An 18,120-nucleotide genomic window follows, 5' to 3' on the forward strand; every position below is an offset into this window, starting at 1 on the left:
AAATCAGGACTATAGAACACAGAGTTAGAAAGACAAGACATCACTTGGTTAAACAATCTAACCAAGAACCAAAACTTACACCATTATAGAGTTTATAAAAAAAAAATGGAAATAGCAGAATTTAGAGTACACATTCCAGAACGTCGACTCAACAGCACTGAGAAGGGGTTGTGCTGCATGGTAATAAACACAGAGGCAACGAAAAAATAAGAAGAAATTACAGAAAATATGCAAATGCATGAAAAAGTGCTCCATAGGCAAGTGTCACTGAAGGAGATAATCCAGAAACTAAATGTAGAGCTTTATTCTAGAAGAATCCTATGGAATGGATGGAAGAGTTGAACCTGTGGGTTATTCTAGAAGAATCCTATGGAATGGATGGAAGAGTTGAACCTGTGGGTTAAAGCTGCACATATTCTACCCTTTGAAGTAAGCAAATGGCACTTCTCAAAGAGTGGAACTCCGTGAAGACAAAACCCTATTTAAAATACTACAAAAATGCTAGTTGGTCTATTTACTTCATTATCTCACAAGCTATTAAACTACGGCAAATGAATGCATGGGTGTGAATTTCTGTGGTGTGCCCCATTTGTGGATTCAGAAAGACTGTAATAAACAGAAGAATGCAACACCAAAGAATACGACCAGGATCCAATCACAGGGCACAATCAAACTCAAGTTCAAAGACTTCCTACCAAACAACAGAGCCATCATTCTTCAAAAGGATCCACTAGGAAGTGGAGACTGAAGACTCACGACAATAAAAGATATTGAGCGCAGGATAAAACAGAATGCGATACATTAGTGAAACATATCAAACAATATGAATGAAATCTGAAGGTTCTGTGACAGCATTATGTGAATATTAGCGCTATAATTTATATGTCTATGTTGTGGATAAGCAGAATATTGCACACCAAAACCATATATGAGTGTCTCCCAAGCAAGGTTACCTTTCACAGTTTATTCAGGAAAATACAATTATTTGTACTGACAACTTTTCTCTAAGTTTGAGATTACCTCACAGTTACAATATTTTAACTAGTAAATAATTCTCCCTTATAGACTCTTTGTGGTAGTTTCGGTGAGAATGATTTCATTTATTTGGATGTCTGGTCCCTGATTGATGAAACTGTTTGGGAGGCATGCCCTTGTTGGAAGAGGTAAGTCACATAAGACTGGCTTAGAGATTTCAAAAAATTGAGACCATCCCCAATGTTCTCACCTATGTATCTACGTAGCCCTAAAGCTAGCCCTCATCTATCTAGGTATCTAGCGATCACTAGCTAGCTAGCTAGCTATCTTCCTCCTACTTTTGGATAATGACTTGAGCTCTTGGCTGTTTCTGCTACTGTAGTTTTATTTAACCATCACAGGCTCTAGCCCTCTAAATCCATATAAGCCCAAATAAATGTTTGCTGTAATAGATTGCCTTGGTCATGGTATTTTGTCATAGTAATATAAACCCTAACTGATACACTTCCACTATAGGCCAAATAATGGCTTCTCAAATATATCCACAAGCCTAATGTTGCTTTTTCTGGTATAATGGAATTAATGGTATGATTAAATAATGAGTCTTTGGACTCTGTGTAATCCACATGAATCTCATATTAGTACAGCCTCTTATAAGTAAAGAGGGGACAGCCAGACGAGATCAGTTCCCTAGCTCAGGCTACAGTGATGCTATGTTTATGGTCAAAAGCCAAGGACTATGAAAAGCACTAAACATTATTCAGACTTCTCCTAGGAAGACATGAAAAACATGTCTACTGACCCCAGATAAAGTACTTACTAATGAAAAAAGAAATGATGAGCTGAGTCTAGGCTGGTAAACAAGTGGGTTTACTGAACTTGCTTGCCAGAGTATGGGCAAGTGGTCACTTGCCGAAGCATCAGTGACTCAGAGGTGGTTGCACCACCATAAAGCCCACACCAGTATGAGTGATGACCCACGGAAGCTGCATCCTTGTGGCAGCAGATCCAACTGCAAGCTGCTCCACCAGAGGGGATGCAAGATTATTTGTGTTGTTCAAAAGCCAGTCTATTTGTAGTATTTTGCTACAGGGACGAGGCAAACTCCCTGGAATCCTTTTCTTAAGAAAGGATTATCAGGGCTAGAATGATGGCTCAGGTTAAGAACACTGGCTGCTCTTCCAGTGGTCCTGAGTTCAATTCCCAGCATTCAAAACCATCTATAATATCTGGTGCGCTCCTCTGGCATGCAGCCATACATGCAGGCAGAATGCTGTATACATAATAAATAAATCTCTTAAAAAAGTAAAAGATTATCGGTACTATTTTTTTTAATGTGATAAGTTTCATAAAAGCATTTACTTCCATGAAAGAATAGCAGAATAAAAGGTATAACACACATTGTGTGTATTTATTATATAACACGTATGTTGTATAACAGATTATGGAAGTTTCTTTCCCTGGTGCCTATTAAAAGTACTGTGGGGGGATTGTTTTACTAGGTTATACCGAGGCATTCACAGCAAGTGAGATGTGTATGGTAGAGCTGACTAGCTCTTGCAAGTTTCATTGGCAAGGAATTAGCGGCTCTGTTTCATGGTAAAGAACATGGATGAGAAGCCAAGATTAAGCTCCTGTGGGACAAATCCATGAAAGGACAGGAATGTCTGCAATCCAGGTTTCGAACAAAGAGTATCTCTCCTGAGTGCTGTGTGAATGACTTGCCACATGTTCTGACGCTTTCCTCCAGGTTCCTGAATTAGTCAGCTTGCTGTGACAGCAATAAGCAATCCCAAAGTCTCAATGAGTAAGAAATTTCCACTTCTTGCTTGTGACTAATCGACATGGTGCTAGCCACGGCTTTGCTAAGCACAACTGCATTCCTGCTAGTCTTGAACTGAGATCTGTACCATGTGCATCTTTATGCTGAGCCCCATGCTGAAAACGTACTAAGCTTGTTCCTGGGAAATGATGAGTGAGGTGGCCACGGGCTTCTGGAAACCTACACTTCCATTCACACTACTTCAGGTTATAGCAAATCACAGGTGAACTCAGTGTGGAAGAAAAAGGTCAGGAGAGAGAGCAAGTATTTGCTGAACCGCATACAACTTTTATTTTCAAAACTTGAAACTGGAGAAAGAACAAACCTAGTACTGTGTGTGAATTTTAGAGAGGGCAGAGAGGTGAGTTTTGCTTTAAACCTGCAGAGAACTTAAAATGATGAGTTCTGTAAATAAGAAAAGCAGCAAAGGAAGAAAATGGGTTATAAGTTCATTTCGACTCAAGAGAGAAAGAAGCCAATATTTTTATGAGGAGTATCAAACTGGCAAGCCTTGCAGGTAATTTCATTCTTATTTACTTTCATATGTCTTTAAATGGGACAAGAACTTGAGAAAAGTTAAGGTTTTTTTTCTTCTGAGGCTCCTATATTTTGTATCTCAAGATGTTAATTCTGAATTGTGAGCTGAAAAGGACACTCTGAACAGATTATGCTGGTAAAACGAATGGCTAACAATACAAATGACGACAACCTACCTTCAAGTTGTGTGTCTCAACAAACTGAAGTGTTTTAGTTTGCATTTCTCTAAATGCAATGTAACAACATGACCAAAAAGCAAATAGAGGAGGAAAAGGGTTTATTTGGCTTACACTTTCATATCCCTGTTCATCATCAAAGAAGTCATGACAAGAACCTGGTGGCAGGAAGTATTGCACAGGTCATGAAAGAGTGCTGCTAACTAGCTTGCTTAGTTCACAAATATAGATGTCTCAGCTGGTCTCCAGAATACACTAGAATCCTAAAGAAGTAGGCTCTAATATCAATGAAGGAACAGGTGTGCTATCTGGGTGAAGGTAAGGAGGCAAAGAATAAAATCTTCCTTCTTTCATTCCCTTATATAGGCTTATAGCAGAAGATGTGGTCCATATTAAAAGTGAGTCTTTTCCCAGTTTGAAGATCTGAATGAAAGGCATGACTTCTTAACTCAGAGATCCAAATTAGATGTGGATCTTCCTATATAAAATCAAGCAAAATATCCCTTATCCCTTACATATTTTGGCTTCACTTTTGAGTTTTAGGTCAGATGTAGTTAACAGCCAAGAATACCCATCAGAGGGGGGATTATTTTATGTGTAGAGTTAAGACAACCTGGTACATAATGTGTAGAGATGTTTCGGTGAGGTAAACAAACAAACAAACAAACAAGAAGCAATACCAGTAGCTTGTGTGACTGAGCTGGACAGAGCCACCACTAGTACACAGAATACCTTTAAAAAAATCATAAAAATGGGACTTTTCTTTTCTTCACAGACGTGAGTCAAGGATTATATTTTGTCCAGCTCTAACTGATCCCTCCAATAAACGGCTCTGAATGTGCATTAATTGTGCATGCACTGGTAAGGGAGGGAAGAAGGAGAATTGGTTTAGGAAGTATATTCTGGAATCTGTGCTATATATGTGGGAGTGGGAAAGCAGTCTATTCATATTGTCTCTAATTATGGTTTCATTAAGTAGTCATTTTTAAGCTTTGAAAGGGACACTGTCCCAGTTAGATATTACCAGTCACATCAAAATACCAAAAATTTGCTCAATATTTAACAGTGGTCTAAGAATTTAAACACCTAAAGGATTCATAAAATGTTCAGAGAAGTGTTAAAACAATGGAGAAGCTGAGCAGATAATTAAAATCAGCCTGGGTATCTTAGCATCCTACCTACATGTATGCATTCCCCAGAAGCAAAAAAATCAATGATTCTTTTTCACAAAAGAATCAAAAACACATGATTATTTTTCTATCATATATAATTATTATGTCCCATGTTGAAATTCCATATCAGGATCTAACTCAAATCTCTTCTTCCCCACTAAGGATAACCTAACATCAAGGTCCACTCATGACTCCTCCATGCTGTCCCCTCTATCATGAATTAATCTTTATAATTGAGGAAGTTTGGGCTGCAAGAGCCAGAGAAACTCTCCTTCAAAGTTCAGTCTGAATTTTCCTTTCAGCTTCTATTAGCTGCTGTGCCATTCTAGCGTTTGTTGAGGGGTTTATCACTCTTTCTTCTTTCAATGCCGGAGGCACAGCATACAGCATAATACACAATTGGTAAAGACTAGAACATACTGATTCATTGAACATAAAGAATACCAGTAACCTGCTTTTTGCTTTTCTCACAGCCTATAGTAGAGAATGGGGTTCTCAGTCTCAGCAGTATTGTTGCTTTGGATTAGTTTAGTGTTTGTCAGAACACTGTGTTATGTGTTGGCTATTTAGCATAATTTTCCTCTGGTCTTGACATCCAAGAACATCTCCCAACATTGATTAATATCTTCTGGACAGGGGCTAGGTTGGAGGAGGGCCAAGAAATGCTTTCAGTTAGGAAGCACAGAGTGAAACCACACTGGAAATTAAATATCAATGGCCTTAATGCCAAGATCTGTCAGGTGGTTTTTCTCCCTTCTGGTGTCTCAATGTCACTTGGAGAGAAGTATTGAATTAGTGATCTAAGTGCAAATATTAAACTCTTCTTTTGAGTGTAGCCTTACTCTCACATTCTGCTTCACTGTAGGCCCAGAAACAGTGGAACCAATTAGGATGACTGAACACTTTGACCCAGAGGTTTGGGGAAGAAGAATAAGCTCTTTCCCCTTTCAGTTGTTTCTATGGGGTATCTTGTCACAGCAAGCAAAAACAGAGTAGTATAGTCACCTGTTAGCAGAACAATTTCTCTATGCACACTATTTTTCTATTTTCTATACAGTGGATGAAGTGGGGTTACAAAACATGATTAATACAAGGACAGAGAATATTTCTAGGACTTAATCCTTTATCTAATAAGTCTATATATACATATATACACAGAGAGGTATGTGTGTGTGTGTAATTTATAGACCTAAATATCTGTATTTTTGAAAATGAATGCCAAAATTGGTTTTGTACATGCAAGTAAATTCTGTTTCACAATCATTCCTTAATTTTTTAATTTTATGTCATGTCTTTATTACATTAATTGCCAACAGTATTTATCCAAAGTATATATCTAATAAACTTAACATTTTGTGGTATTTTATGTCTACCAAACCTTTTGTATAAATGCAAAACTTTTGCCGCTTATAACAATTCAAGAGACCATAGACCATAGAATTTCACCATACAATTTTTAATTTTTAGTACATGGGCTGTCAGAAAATGTTAATGAAGAAGATCTTCAAAATGATTTATGATTTCAAAACAGAGGAAAACTTTGATTCTATAGTTAATTAATGCTTTGAAAAGAAAAAGCTGTTTTCAGTCTAGAAACAAAATCTAAAATAACAAAACAAAAACCTGCTCAGTCAGTAAGCTGTTCACTCAGTCTTCTTCTTGTTCTCATTATTGGCAATTATCTCATGATACCTATCCAGAAGAGAATATACATAAATTGTGAAATTCATAAAAATTCAAGTCATATTATTAAATTTAACCGCTCTCCATCATTTCCCCTTACATTTTCCCCTCAAGTCTCCCTGTTAATAGGTACCATTTAATTTCATATGATCCCACTCACTGCCACCCCTGTCGCAAATATATTTTTAAAAGTCACTCATAATGCTCAGAGCCTTCCCAGCCTTTCTTTAAAATCTCCCACCTCCCATCACCATATCCCAGCATACAGCACCTGTGGATGTTCCTGTTCTACTAGAAGTCATATCAAATCCTAGAAACCCATAGGTCAGGCAGGCTGCCAAAACCCCAATAAAGGCCCCCTACTGGACCAGAGGACTCACGGGCCACCAGAAATATAGACCACTAAAGTCAGAAGACCAGAGAAGAAACAAAAACCAAGGTGAAAAAACCACCTATGTAACAAAGATGAACTCAGAAATCAGCACTGAAACCTACCTATAATTACCCCAAACCCAGATACCTAGAGTCAAGCATAAGAACACAGTGAAAACCTTCCAGGAGAAAATGGTATCATCAGAGTCCAGCTATCCTACTACAGCAAGCCCTGAATATTCCAACATAGCAGAAGTACAAGAAGAATTAAATCCAATATCAAGAAGATGATAGACGTCCTTAAAGAGGAAATGAATAAATCCCTTAAAGAAAGCCAAGAAAAAAACAAGCAAACAGGTGAAGTAATTAAAAGTAAAACTGTTAAAGACTTGAAAATGGAAATGAAATCATTAAAGAAAACACAAACTGAGGGAATCCTGGAAATAGAAAAATCTAGGTAAACAAATCAGAACTACATATGCAAGCATCACCAAAAGAATATAAGAGATGGAAGAGAGAGTCTTTTGGGTATAGAACATATGATAGAAGAAATGAATACAACAGTCAAAGAAAAATGTTAAATCTAAAACAGTTTCTGACACCAAACATCAAATAAATCTGGGACACTATGAAAATAATAAACCTAAAAATAATAGGACTAGAAAAGGAAGAAGAGAAGGAAGAGGAGGAGGAAGAGGAGGAGGAAGAAGAGGAGGAGGAGGAGAAAGAGGAGAAGAAGAAAAGGACAAGGAGAAAGAGAAGGAAAGGAAGAGGAGGAGGAAGAGGAAGAAGAGGAAAAGAAAAAGAAGAGTCATCCCTGCTCAAAGGTTCAGAATATATTTTCAACAAAATTGTATCAGAAAATGTTCCTAAGCTAAAGCAGTGCGTGCCTACAAAGGTACAAGAAGCCTACAGAACACCAAATCAATTGGATCAGAAAAGAAAGTCCCCCTTCCACATAAAAATCAAACACTAAATATACAGAACAAAGAAAGAATATTAAAAAATAAAAAAGAAAATGGCCAAGTGGCATATAAAGGTAGACCTATTAGAATTACACCTAATTTCTCAACAGAAACTCTAAAAGCTAGACAGATATTCCATAGACTCTAAGAGACCAAAGATACCAGCACAGACTACTATAACCAGGAAAACTTTCAGCCACAATAGATTCAAAAAGTAGCTATTTTATGAGTCAAGTTTAAACAAAATCTATCCACAAACCCAGCCCTACAGAAGATACTAAAAGGAAAACTCCAACCCAAAGAAGTTAACAATACCTATGAAAACACAGAATAAACTCAGATCAGCAAAATCAAAAGAAAGGAAGTATAGAAACACACACAAGATACACAGAGACAGACAGATACACACATTTACACACACACACACAGACACACACTACCAGTAGCAACAACAAAATAGCAGGAATTATCAATCATTGGTATCTTTAAGTATCAATGGATTCAATTTCCCATAAAAAGACACAGACTAAAAGAATGGATGCAAAAACAGTATCCATCTTTCTACTACATACAAGAAACAAACCTCAAAGATAGACATTACCTCAGAGTAAAGAAGTGGGAAAAGATTTTTCAAGTAATGGGTATATGAAGGAGTCTGGTGTAGCCATTTTAATATCTAACAAAATAGACATCAAAGCAAAAGAGATAGAAAATGATACTTCATGGTCATCAAATGAAAGATTGAGATGACATTTCAATTCTTAACATCTATGCCTTAAACATATGGGCATCCATAGTGGGTGACTTTGGTATCTCATTCTTACAAATGCACAGGTCATCCAGACAAAAACTAAACAGAGACAATGAATATTATGAAACAAATAGACCTAACAGAATATTTCACTCAAACACAAAAGAATATGGCTTCTTCTCAGCACCTCACAGAACTTTCTCCAAAATTGACCACATACTCAATTACAAAACAAGTCTCAATATATAAAATAAAATTGGTATAATCCCCTAAATCATACCAGAACACCATGGATTAAATCTGAATTTCAACTACAGAAACAACAGAAAGCCTACATGGAAAACTCATGGAAACTGAACAACTCTCTATTGAATGAAAAAAATGAGTACAGAAAGAAGTAAAAAAAAAATGTCTTCCTAGAATCTAATGAAAATTAGTGTGCAACATATCCAAACTGCCAAGAGGCAAGTTCATAACACTAACTACCTACATAAACAAACAAACAAACAAACAAACAGGAGAGATCTCATACAAGTAACTTAACAGCATACCTAAAAGATCTAGAATCCAAATAAGCAACATCATTCAAGAGGAGTACATGGCAGGAAATAATCAAACTGGAGCTAAGACCAATAAAATAGAAACAAAGAAAACACTACAAAGAATCAATGAAACAAAGGGTTTGGTTCTTTGGGAAAATCAGCAAGATAGACAAACTCTTATCCAAACTAACTAAAAGACAAAGAGACAATATCCAAAATAACAAAATCAGAAAAGAAAAGGGAACATAACAATAGACACCAATGAAATACAAAAAAATCATTAAGTCTTACTTCTAAAGCCTGTACTCCACAATATTAGAAGAATCTGAAAGAAATGAAGAATTTCCTTGATAGATTTACCAAGTTAAATCAAGATCAGATAAGCAATGTAAATAGAACTATCACCCGAAAGGAAATAGAATCAGCCACTAAAAAATCTCACAACCTCAAAATACTAGGAACAAGATGATTATAGTGCAGAATTCTACCTGACTTTAAAGGAAGACATAATGCTAATCTTCCTTAATTATTTCACAAAATAGAAACAGAAGGAATATTGCCAAATTCATTTTCTAAGGCCAAAGTCACCCAGATATCCAAAACACAACGATTCAACAAAGAAAGAGAATTACAAATTTTCCTCATGAACATTGATGCAAAAATACTCAACGAAATGCTTGCAAACCAAATCCAAGTACTCATTAAGATTACCCATCATGATTAAATAGACTTCCTTCCAGGGATATGGGGCTGGTTCAACATACAAAATCCAGCCAATATAATCTACCATATAAACAAACTGAAAGAAACAATCATATGATCATTGCAATATATGGAGAAAAGGCCTTTGGCAAAAATCCAACACACCTTCATGGTGAAAGCCTTAGAGAGATACAAGATACAAGGGACATATTTAACCATAATAAAGGCAATTTACATCAAGCCTTTAGCTAACATCAAATTAAATGAAAAGAAACACAAAGCAATTCCATTAAAATCAGAAACAAGAAGAGGTTGACCACTCTCTCCATATCTATTCAATATAATACTTAAAATTCTAGATATAGCAACAAGACAGCTGAAGGTGATCAAGGAGATACAAATTGGAAAGGAAGAAGTCAAAGTATCATTTACAGATGATAGATAGTTCACATAAGTGACTCCAAAAGTTCTACCAGGGAAATCTTACAGCTGATAAATACTTTTAATGAAGTGGCTAGATACATTAACTCAAAAAAAAAAAAAAGTAAGCAGCCCTCCTATATACAAATGATAAACCAGATGAGAATAAAATGAGGAAAACATTTAACCCTTAAAATAGTCACAAATAATATAAAATATCTTAGGGGAACTCTAACCAAGCAAATAAAAGACTTGTGTGATAAAAATTTCAAGCCTTTGAAGAAAGAAATTGAAGAATATATCAGAAGATGGAAAGAACTCTAATACTCCTAAATTGGTAGGATTAACATATTAAAATTGTCATCCTACCAAAATCAATCTACAAAGTCCATGTAATCCCCGTCAAACTTCTAACAAAATTTTTTATAAACCTTGCAAAGACAAATATCAAATTCATCTGGAAAATCAAAAAACAACAAACATTAAAACAATCCTGTACAATTAAAAGAACACCTGGAAGTATCACCATCCTTGATTTTAAGCTATACTACAGATCCACAGTTATTGGCATAAAAACAGACAGATTGATCAATGGAATAAAATCAAAGACCCAGAAATAAATACATATACCTATGGATACCTGACTTTTAACTAACAAACCAGGAATACACAACAGAAAAAATAAAGAAAGCATCTTCAACAAGTGGTGCTAGTCTAACTGGATGACTGAATGTAGATGAATGTGAATAGATTCGTATCTATCACTGTGCATAAAACTCATATCCAAGTAGATCAAAGACCTCAACATAAAACCAAATACCCTGACCTTGATAGAAGAGAAGCTGGAGAACAGCCTTGAATTCATTGGCAAAGAAGACAACTTTCAAAACAAATCACTGATACCACAGACACTAAGAACATCAATCAATAATTGAGACCTCTTGAACCTGAGAATCGTCTGTAAGGTACAGGACACTATCAAAAGGACAGAATGGTAGCCTAAAGAATTAGAAGAGATTTTCATCAATCCCAGATTGCAACAGAGAGCATACTCTAAAGCATACAAAGAATTCAAGAAACTATACACCAACAAATCAAATAATCCAATTTATAAAATGGGTGCAGATTTCAACAGAAAATCCTGAACAGAGGAATCACAAATGGCTGAGAAACACTTAAAAGAAACACTCGGCATCCTTAGCCATTAGGGAAATGCACATCAAAACGACTCTGAGATTCCATCTTACATCTGGCAAAATGGTTAAGATATAAACACAAATGACAGCTCATGCTGGCTAGGATGGGAAGCAAGGGGAACACTCCTCCATTGATGATGAGAGTGCAATTTTGTACAGCTACTATGGAAATCAATATGGCGGCTTGTCATGAAACTGGGGATCCAGCTATACCACCCTGGCATGTACCCAAAAGGCACTCCATCCTACCACAAGGACACTTGCTCAGCTATGTTTATTATAGCACTATTCAAAATAGCCAGAAACTGGAAACAACCTAGAAGTACATCAATAGAAGAATGGATAGAGAAAATGTGGTATATTTACACAATGGAGTATTGCTAAGCTGTTAAAAACATTATCCTGAGTGAGGGAACCCAGACCCAGAAAGACAAACATGGCATGTACTCATTTATTGAGTACATGCATTAATACCCATTAGCTGTTAAGTAAAGGACAAACATCATACAATCCACAGACCCAGAGAGGCTAAGTAATAAGGAGGGCCCTTAGGGTTAAAGGAATGACACATGGATCTCCCTGAGAAAGGGAAATAGAATAGATTTTTTGGGCAGGTGGGGATGGGAACAGGAGGGATCAGGTACGAGTGGGAGAGATAGAGGGAGATAGTACAAGGAGAAATGAGTGTAAGGGAAGGGGGCGCACTTGGGGTCAAGGTAGAAACTTAGTGAAGTGAAAACTCTCTGGAGCATGAGAGTGATTCTAGGAAGTCCCCTGGCAATGGTGGATACAGAGCCTGAACCTGCTGTCTTCTATAACCAGGCAAGTCTCCTACCAGTGTGACTGAGCTATCAACCTAACCACAGAACCTTCAACCTACAATCTGTCCTGCCTGTGAAATGGGATGGAGCATCCTTTGGGTATATGCCCAAGAGTTTACAGCTGGGTCTTGAGGTAGAATGATACCCAGTTTTCTGAAGAACTATCCATTGACTTTGAGGGATCGAATGATGGGGCTGCATGGATAGCCAGGAACCAGAGGCAGCACAGCCCAGAGACCCAGAATAAAACCAAACATAATTGGTTTTTAAAAATCAATGGAATGCTTTCTAATGATATTCTGCTACACTCATGGATCAGGATCATAGACAGCACCAGTGCCCAATTGTCATCAGACTAGCAACAACTGAAGGGAACAAAACACAGCAAAACACTAAGCAAAGCCAGCAGAATGCTTCAGAAGATCAGAAGGAAGGATTCTAGGAGCCAGAGGGGGTCAAGGACACGATGAGAATATGGCCCACAGAATCAACTAAGCAGTTCTCATAGCTGCTCACAGAAACTGAAGCAACAAACGTGGAATCGCTTTGTTTGGGTCTGAGATTAGGTTCTCTACATATACATTATGGTTGTGTGGCTGTCTCTGACTTATCTGTTTGTTTTGTTTTGTTTTGTTTTGTTTTGTTTTGTTTTGTTTTGTTTTTGCCATTTTCCTCTGACTGGGTGGTCACATCCAGCTCTGATATGAGAGTTTATACCCAGTTTTATTGTATCTTTTTAGGCCATGTTTGGTTAATATCTTTGAGAGGCCTGGCCTTTTATTTTTTGGAAGGGGAACAGGAATTGATCTGAAGGAAAGGAGAGGTGGGGAGGAGGGACTGGGAAGAGTGAAGGGAGGGGAAACTGTGGTCTGGAAATAATCTGTGAGAAGAATAAAGTCACTCAGAACATAGGGGAAAATGGATGACTGTGTACAATTGTTGGTGGGTTCATCTGATTGGATCGACGTAACAAAGCATCAGCCATGCTTCAAACAGGAGGTTTTGCTTCGCTTTGGATTGTCTGTCTGTCTGTTTGTTTGTTTGTTTGTTTGTTTGTTTCAGTTGAAGATTAGACCATGAAGATTAAGCTGTTGTTGACTACTGAGAGCCAAGAGAAGTTCTGTCCTCTGACTCCCTTGCCTTGTGGATGCCTGTCCTCTTGTTGAGTCTTCACATCGCTTGCCCCCTGTGCACCATCTTCCTTTGGGTTTCACCTTGCGTCTTAGCCTCTTTTTTGTTTAAAGACATGAGATTGGATTCGGGCCTGGTCTACTGGCTTTATTTTTCCATAATCACCCATTTAAAGGCCTGATTTCCAAATAATTATACATTCACATAAGAAAAAAATTAGACTGAAGCATTAACATATGGCACAACCTATAGCCTAGCACTGGGGAGGATCTAAGGGAAGATCACAAACCCAAAACCAGCTTGGACTACGCAGAAATTTTGAGACAACCCTGACCTACATAGAAAAACAGAGAAGAAAGGAGAAGATAAAGAATGAAAGAAAAGGAGAGGAAAAAGAAAGAACAAAGAAAAATGGGAGGAGAGGGAAAGGAAGGTAGAGATTGGGAATAGAGGGGAAAAAACATGTATAATTTAAAATTTCCTCTAAAAAATAACAATTAAAATAGTGTGTATTAGTTTATAGCTATAGCTAATGAACTATTTCATTAGCTAGACATTAAATTTCATTGTATCTTATTTTCTTATTGACTATTAGGAATCAGAATGCATGTTTATACATGGAAATCTTTGTCTTATAAGTATAAAGAGAATTCACTTCAGAATTCTGAAATATCAAATAGAAGTATATAGTAAAAGGATAATGATAAATATTTATAACATACATTCTGTAAATTATTAAAGATAAAAATGATGAAAGGGATGATAGATCCATCATATATTCTTCAGCTTTACTAATTAAATATAAATGGTCACCAGAAAATTGTTGAGATATTTAACATTACCACGCCACTCTAGTGCCAAATGTCATTTATCTAACAGAGAACTCTTACACTGGTTCTATAAATGGAGGAGATGAAGGATCTCTGGGAATTCCAGTATTTATGCTTATATATCCCCCTTTTATTAGCCTATAAAAGTTGTATTTTGGGAACTCATTCTGTATATCTCGAAATCGTACTTCATATAGTTATTCAAAGACCTAAAGTATCACTTACATAGTAAAGCCATTAAATGAAGCATAGTCCTCAGCTGTAAATCCATAAATATCTTTGCATGTTAGGTCCGTATCTTGCTGAAGAAGAAGTTTTATATAACTTGTTGGTTCAACAATCAGAGCAATCATGATGGCTGTTCTGGAGCAAGACATTCACAAATTTATTCTTCTCAACTTTCCACTCAAATATAGGCCCTCTACTCCTAGGAAAGGAGTCACGGAGAAAACAGAAAGCATTGGGCTGGTTTGCTCAAAACTGCACAGCAATGACAGACCATAGGAAGGCACCGAAACACATGCAGTCACTGGAAAGCAGCTGATTCAGTGGTTTTCAAACTCTGCCTCCTGGAAGCCTCCTGCTTTCCAGATGCCTCAAAATTTCATAGGAGGGACTACTGGGCAACCTAATCCCTCTTTCCCATTAACTACAACATTGGCTCCTGCATAAGATTCAAAAGTTATTATAAATGATGATAATAACTTAAAAGTACCCATGTAATTAAGCAGTTCAATTTTACAAATTGAAAAAAAAGAACATTTGAGAAATATAGGTAATTTGCCCTAAATCATACCATGTGATTAAAATATCACCGATATATAAATGAATATGTTCATATTTACATGGTCTTATTAATAAATTGTAGTTACATGACATCCTACTTAGCTTTATTTATTATGTCTATACCTGTGGTTTTTATCTGTTGCATTTACATCTGCTCCTTTCTTCAGAAGGAATTTTACCATATTTTCATTATTTTCGGCAACAGCAAGTAAAAGTGGAGTGTAGCCATCCTGTAAATATTATTTCAAAATAATTACTTAAATAATTTTTAGTTGCATGCTTTTAGGTTTAAGTACAATTTTAAAAGAAACTCTTGGATGTATATTTTAATTTTTAAAAGATTCTTGTATCTAAAAATAGCTGACTTTAAATACCAACAAACAAATTAAGGTCAGGCTGCTACATTTTAAAACATAAATAGTATTCAAGGCTTGATGCAAACCATACATGTAAAGTGACCAAGTCATGAATATCATTTGTATAAGTTTTGTAGACCATTTTCTCAAATGTATATACAATTATATATAATTGTTTCTATAGTTTTACTTAATAACTTCCAAGACTATTATATACAAAAAATACCACTGAAATAAAGTGACAAGATACTTTCTTAAAAATTATTTTTCAGTTATATTCACTAAAGTTCAAAGGGAGAATTAGGCTAATTTTAGCATAAAAACTAATTTTTAATTCAGTTCTGTTACTATTATGTAGCAATAACAATTTTAAGAGATGAGGTTTATTATTTTATGTTAATACTAAATTATAAAGAACTCAAACATTCTTATCCTGTATGGCCATTTGAAAAATTATCACTGAGAGATCTGTTTCTTTGCACATCAGGATTAAGGTCTTCAATGAAACCCCTAAGGTGAAATGCAAAGACTTGAAAAGAAGGAAATCATCAGCTTTTGATAACCCATTCTCTCAATTGAGTTTGGCAAATTCATTCTCTATATTAAAATATATGTTTCTGCTATATGAATTATCTGCAATGAATACTCTATTTAGTAGCGTTCTAAAATGCATATTTCCTTTCATAGCTGCTTACCTTATTTTTGGCTTCAAGACTGGCTTTGTATTCAAGCAATTTATCAGCTAATGAGATATTCTGGCCACAAACAGCATAATGAAGAGCAGTATTACTATAAACATCTCCCATATCTGGGTCTGCACCATGGTGTAGAAGAAGCAAAACACAACTCTCCTGTTGACACTGTACTGCCTGCCAGTGGAACCAAAATAAATGAGTGGACAACTTCCCATTTCAGATACATAAACTAACATTTATTGATACAACATAAAGCAGAAAAGCCAATAAAATTTAACTAGGATAAGTGCTCAAACATGCTCCACTTAAAAAGAAGGAAAAATGGAACACACCTTAATCAATGGGGTTCTCTTTTCACTATCCTGAACATTAATTTTGCATTGATTCTCAATTAAGAGAGAGACAATACTTGTATGTCCATTAGCACAGGCGAAATGCAAAGCTGTTCTATATTGATAAAATAAAACACAAAGTTAGAAATACATATCAAGTATTTATTATAACCATGAACAAATAGGATTAGATATAAGTATATTTGTTTTATGTCTAATGAAAATTATGCTAATTATAATTGATTTTAATGAATTTAAGAGGCTAAACAAATGTCTTGAAAATCAAATACCATTTTAAGGAAAATTTGACTCTACTAAATTGAAAGGAATTTTTCTTCCTGATTTAAAATAACACTGGTATCTGGACTTCAGAATAGATAATAAAATAAGATACCCTAACACAATTCAGATTGCTTTCCAAAACTTAAGAAATATCTCTAACAGAAAGGGCAATGTCAAAAGCATCACTCTCTCTATTGTATATTTCTCTGCCCAAGTAGTATTGACATTTCCAACGTTGCAAATGTAACAACTATGTAAAGTATGTGTTTACATAGTTGTCACATACAATTTGTTGTGTGAAATCTGTGATAAAGTAAATAAGCTTGCTACACTATTCAGGAACTCCAGGACCAGGAGATCCAGTGCCCTCTTCTGGTCTCCTCAGCAAGGACATGATACACATAAACTCAGGCACATGTACAAATAAAAATTATTTTTTAAAACATGAATGTGTAACACAAAAGAAGAAAAGCAATCATTGTCTGGCCAAAGAAGTTTGTTACATTATATAAAATTATCAAGTTTCTTTAAACAAAAACGATGTTATTTTGATATTTCCAGGTTTTAAAGACTTAGTAATTTTCATGTTGATTGCCTTTCCTCACACACATACACATGCATGTGGGACACAACACATGCCAAGAAGCAAAAAAGCAAAAATAAGAGAGAAAATAGTGAGCAGTGGCGATTAAAGGAGAGGAGAAGGATTCAATACTCAAGCAAACATTCGCGAGTGAAAATCCAAAGCCAATGTGTGACCCTAGGCAAAAGGCAGTGATTCTGTTCAGGAAAACTCAGAATGACATCCAGTGTTATGCAACCCTGACGTGCTTTCTCTATGGTTGGAGACCTTATAGCCAGCTGCCCCAGCTTGTCCTCACCAACTCCCCTCTAGATCCTAGGTTCTGGTCACCTGTTTCTTTTGTCCCGCCCATTCACATCGTATTTCTTGCGTTCAAGGTAATCTTTCAGCTTCTGCACATTTCCAACTGAAGCAGCTTTATGAAGTTTCTTCAAGTGCTTATCTCTGAGGCGATATCCCCCACCTGTGGACAGGCTAGGCGCGGTACTGGCCATGCTGATGGACAGTTCTGAGGAGTGGCTGTGTGACTCATCTGTCTTCCTCTTGCCGCTGAAGGGAATGAACTTCTTCATGGTACGAAGATCTCTAATTAAGATGTTCCTGGGAATCCTAACCAACGGCCCAGGTCCTCTGGCGCAAGCTCCTCGTTCGCAACTGCCTCTAGATCTGACCAAATCCAGAGTTGTGTGTAGGCAAGAATCTTTGCTTGACTATAGCCATGGACCAAAGCAGCTATATCTGTTGCCTAGAAACTGTGAAGGGCTTCTACTGCGCAGCTGCAGTCTTGATTGTGATCCAGTTAGAGGAACTGGATTTCATATCTGATTGATTTTGGTTTTACAGCCACATACACAATCTTGCCATTAAGTCTTGAGCCTTGGAGAGAAACCTATTAACGAATAGTCCATTTTCCTTCAAGGATAGATTTAATAGCTTGTAATTTAACCAACTGAGATTGGGACGAAGAAAGTGGATCTCTGCCAGTGATGTT

At 36.4% G+C, this 18,120-nt stretch overlaps 1 protein-coding gene across 1 annotated transcript; it reads right to left on the bottom strand.

Annotated features, from left to right (window-relative positions):
• Positions 1–6,162: 6,162 nt before the first annotated feature.
• Ankrd7 (ankyrin repeat domain 7) lies at positions 6,163–17,701 on the bottom strand. The gene is made up of 6 exons (XM_028778444.1): positions 17,460–17,701; positions 16,265–16,379; positions 15,933–16,106; positions 15,005–15,111; positions 14,321–14,458; positions 6,163–6,374 (listed from the first exon to the last, which is right to left on the bottom strand). The coding sequence occupies exons 1-6, from the start codon at positions 17,699–17,701 to the stop codon at positions 6,326–6,328; spliced, it is 825 nt and encodes a 274-aa protein (XP_028634277.1). The 3' UTR covers positions 6,163–6,325.
• Between the last annotated feature and the right edge of the window lie 419 nt (positions 17,702–18,120).

This window comes from Grammomys surdaster, unplaced genomic scaffold, assembly GCF_004785775.1.
Source record: "Grammomys surdaster isolate TR1022 unplaced genomic scaffold, NIH_TR_1.0 335, whole genome shotgun sequence".
In the NCBI taxonomy this organism is placed as follows: Eukaryota; Metazoa; Chordata; class Mammalia; order Rodentia; family Muridae; genus Grammomys; species Grammomys surdaster.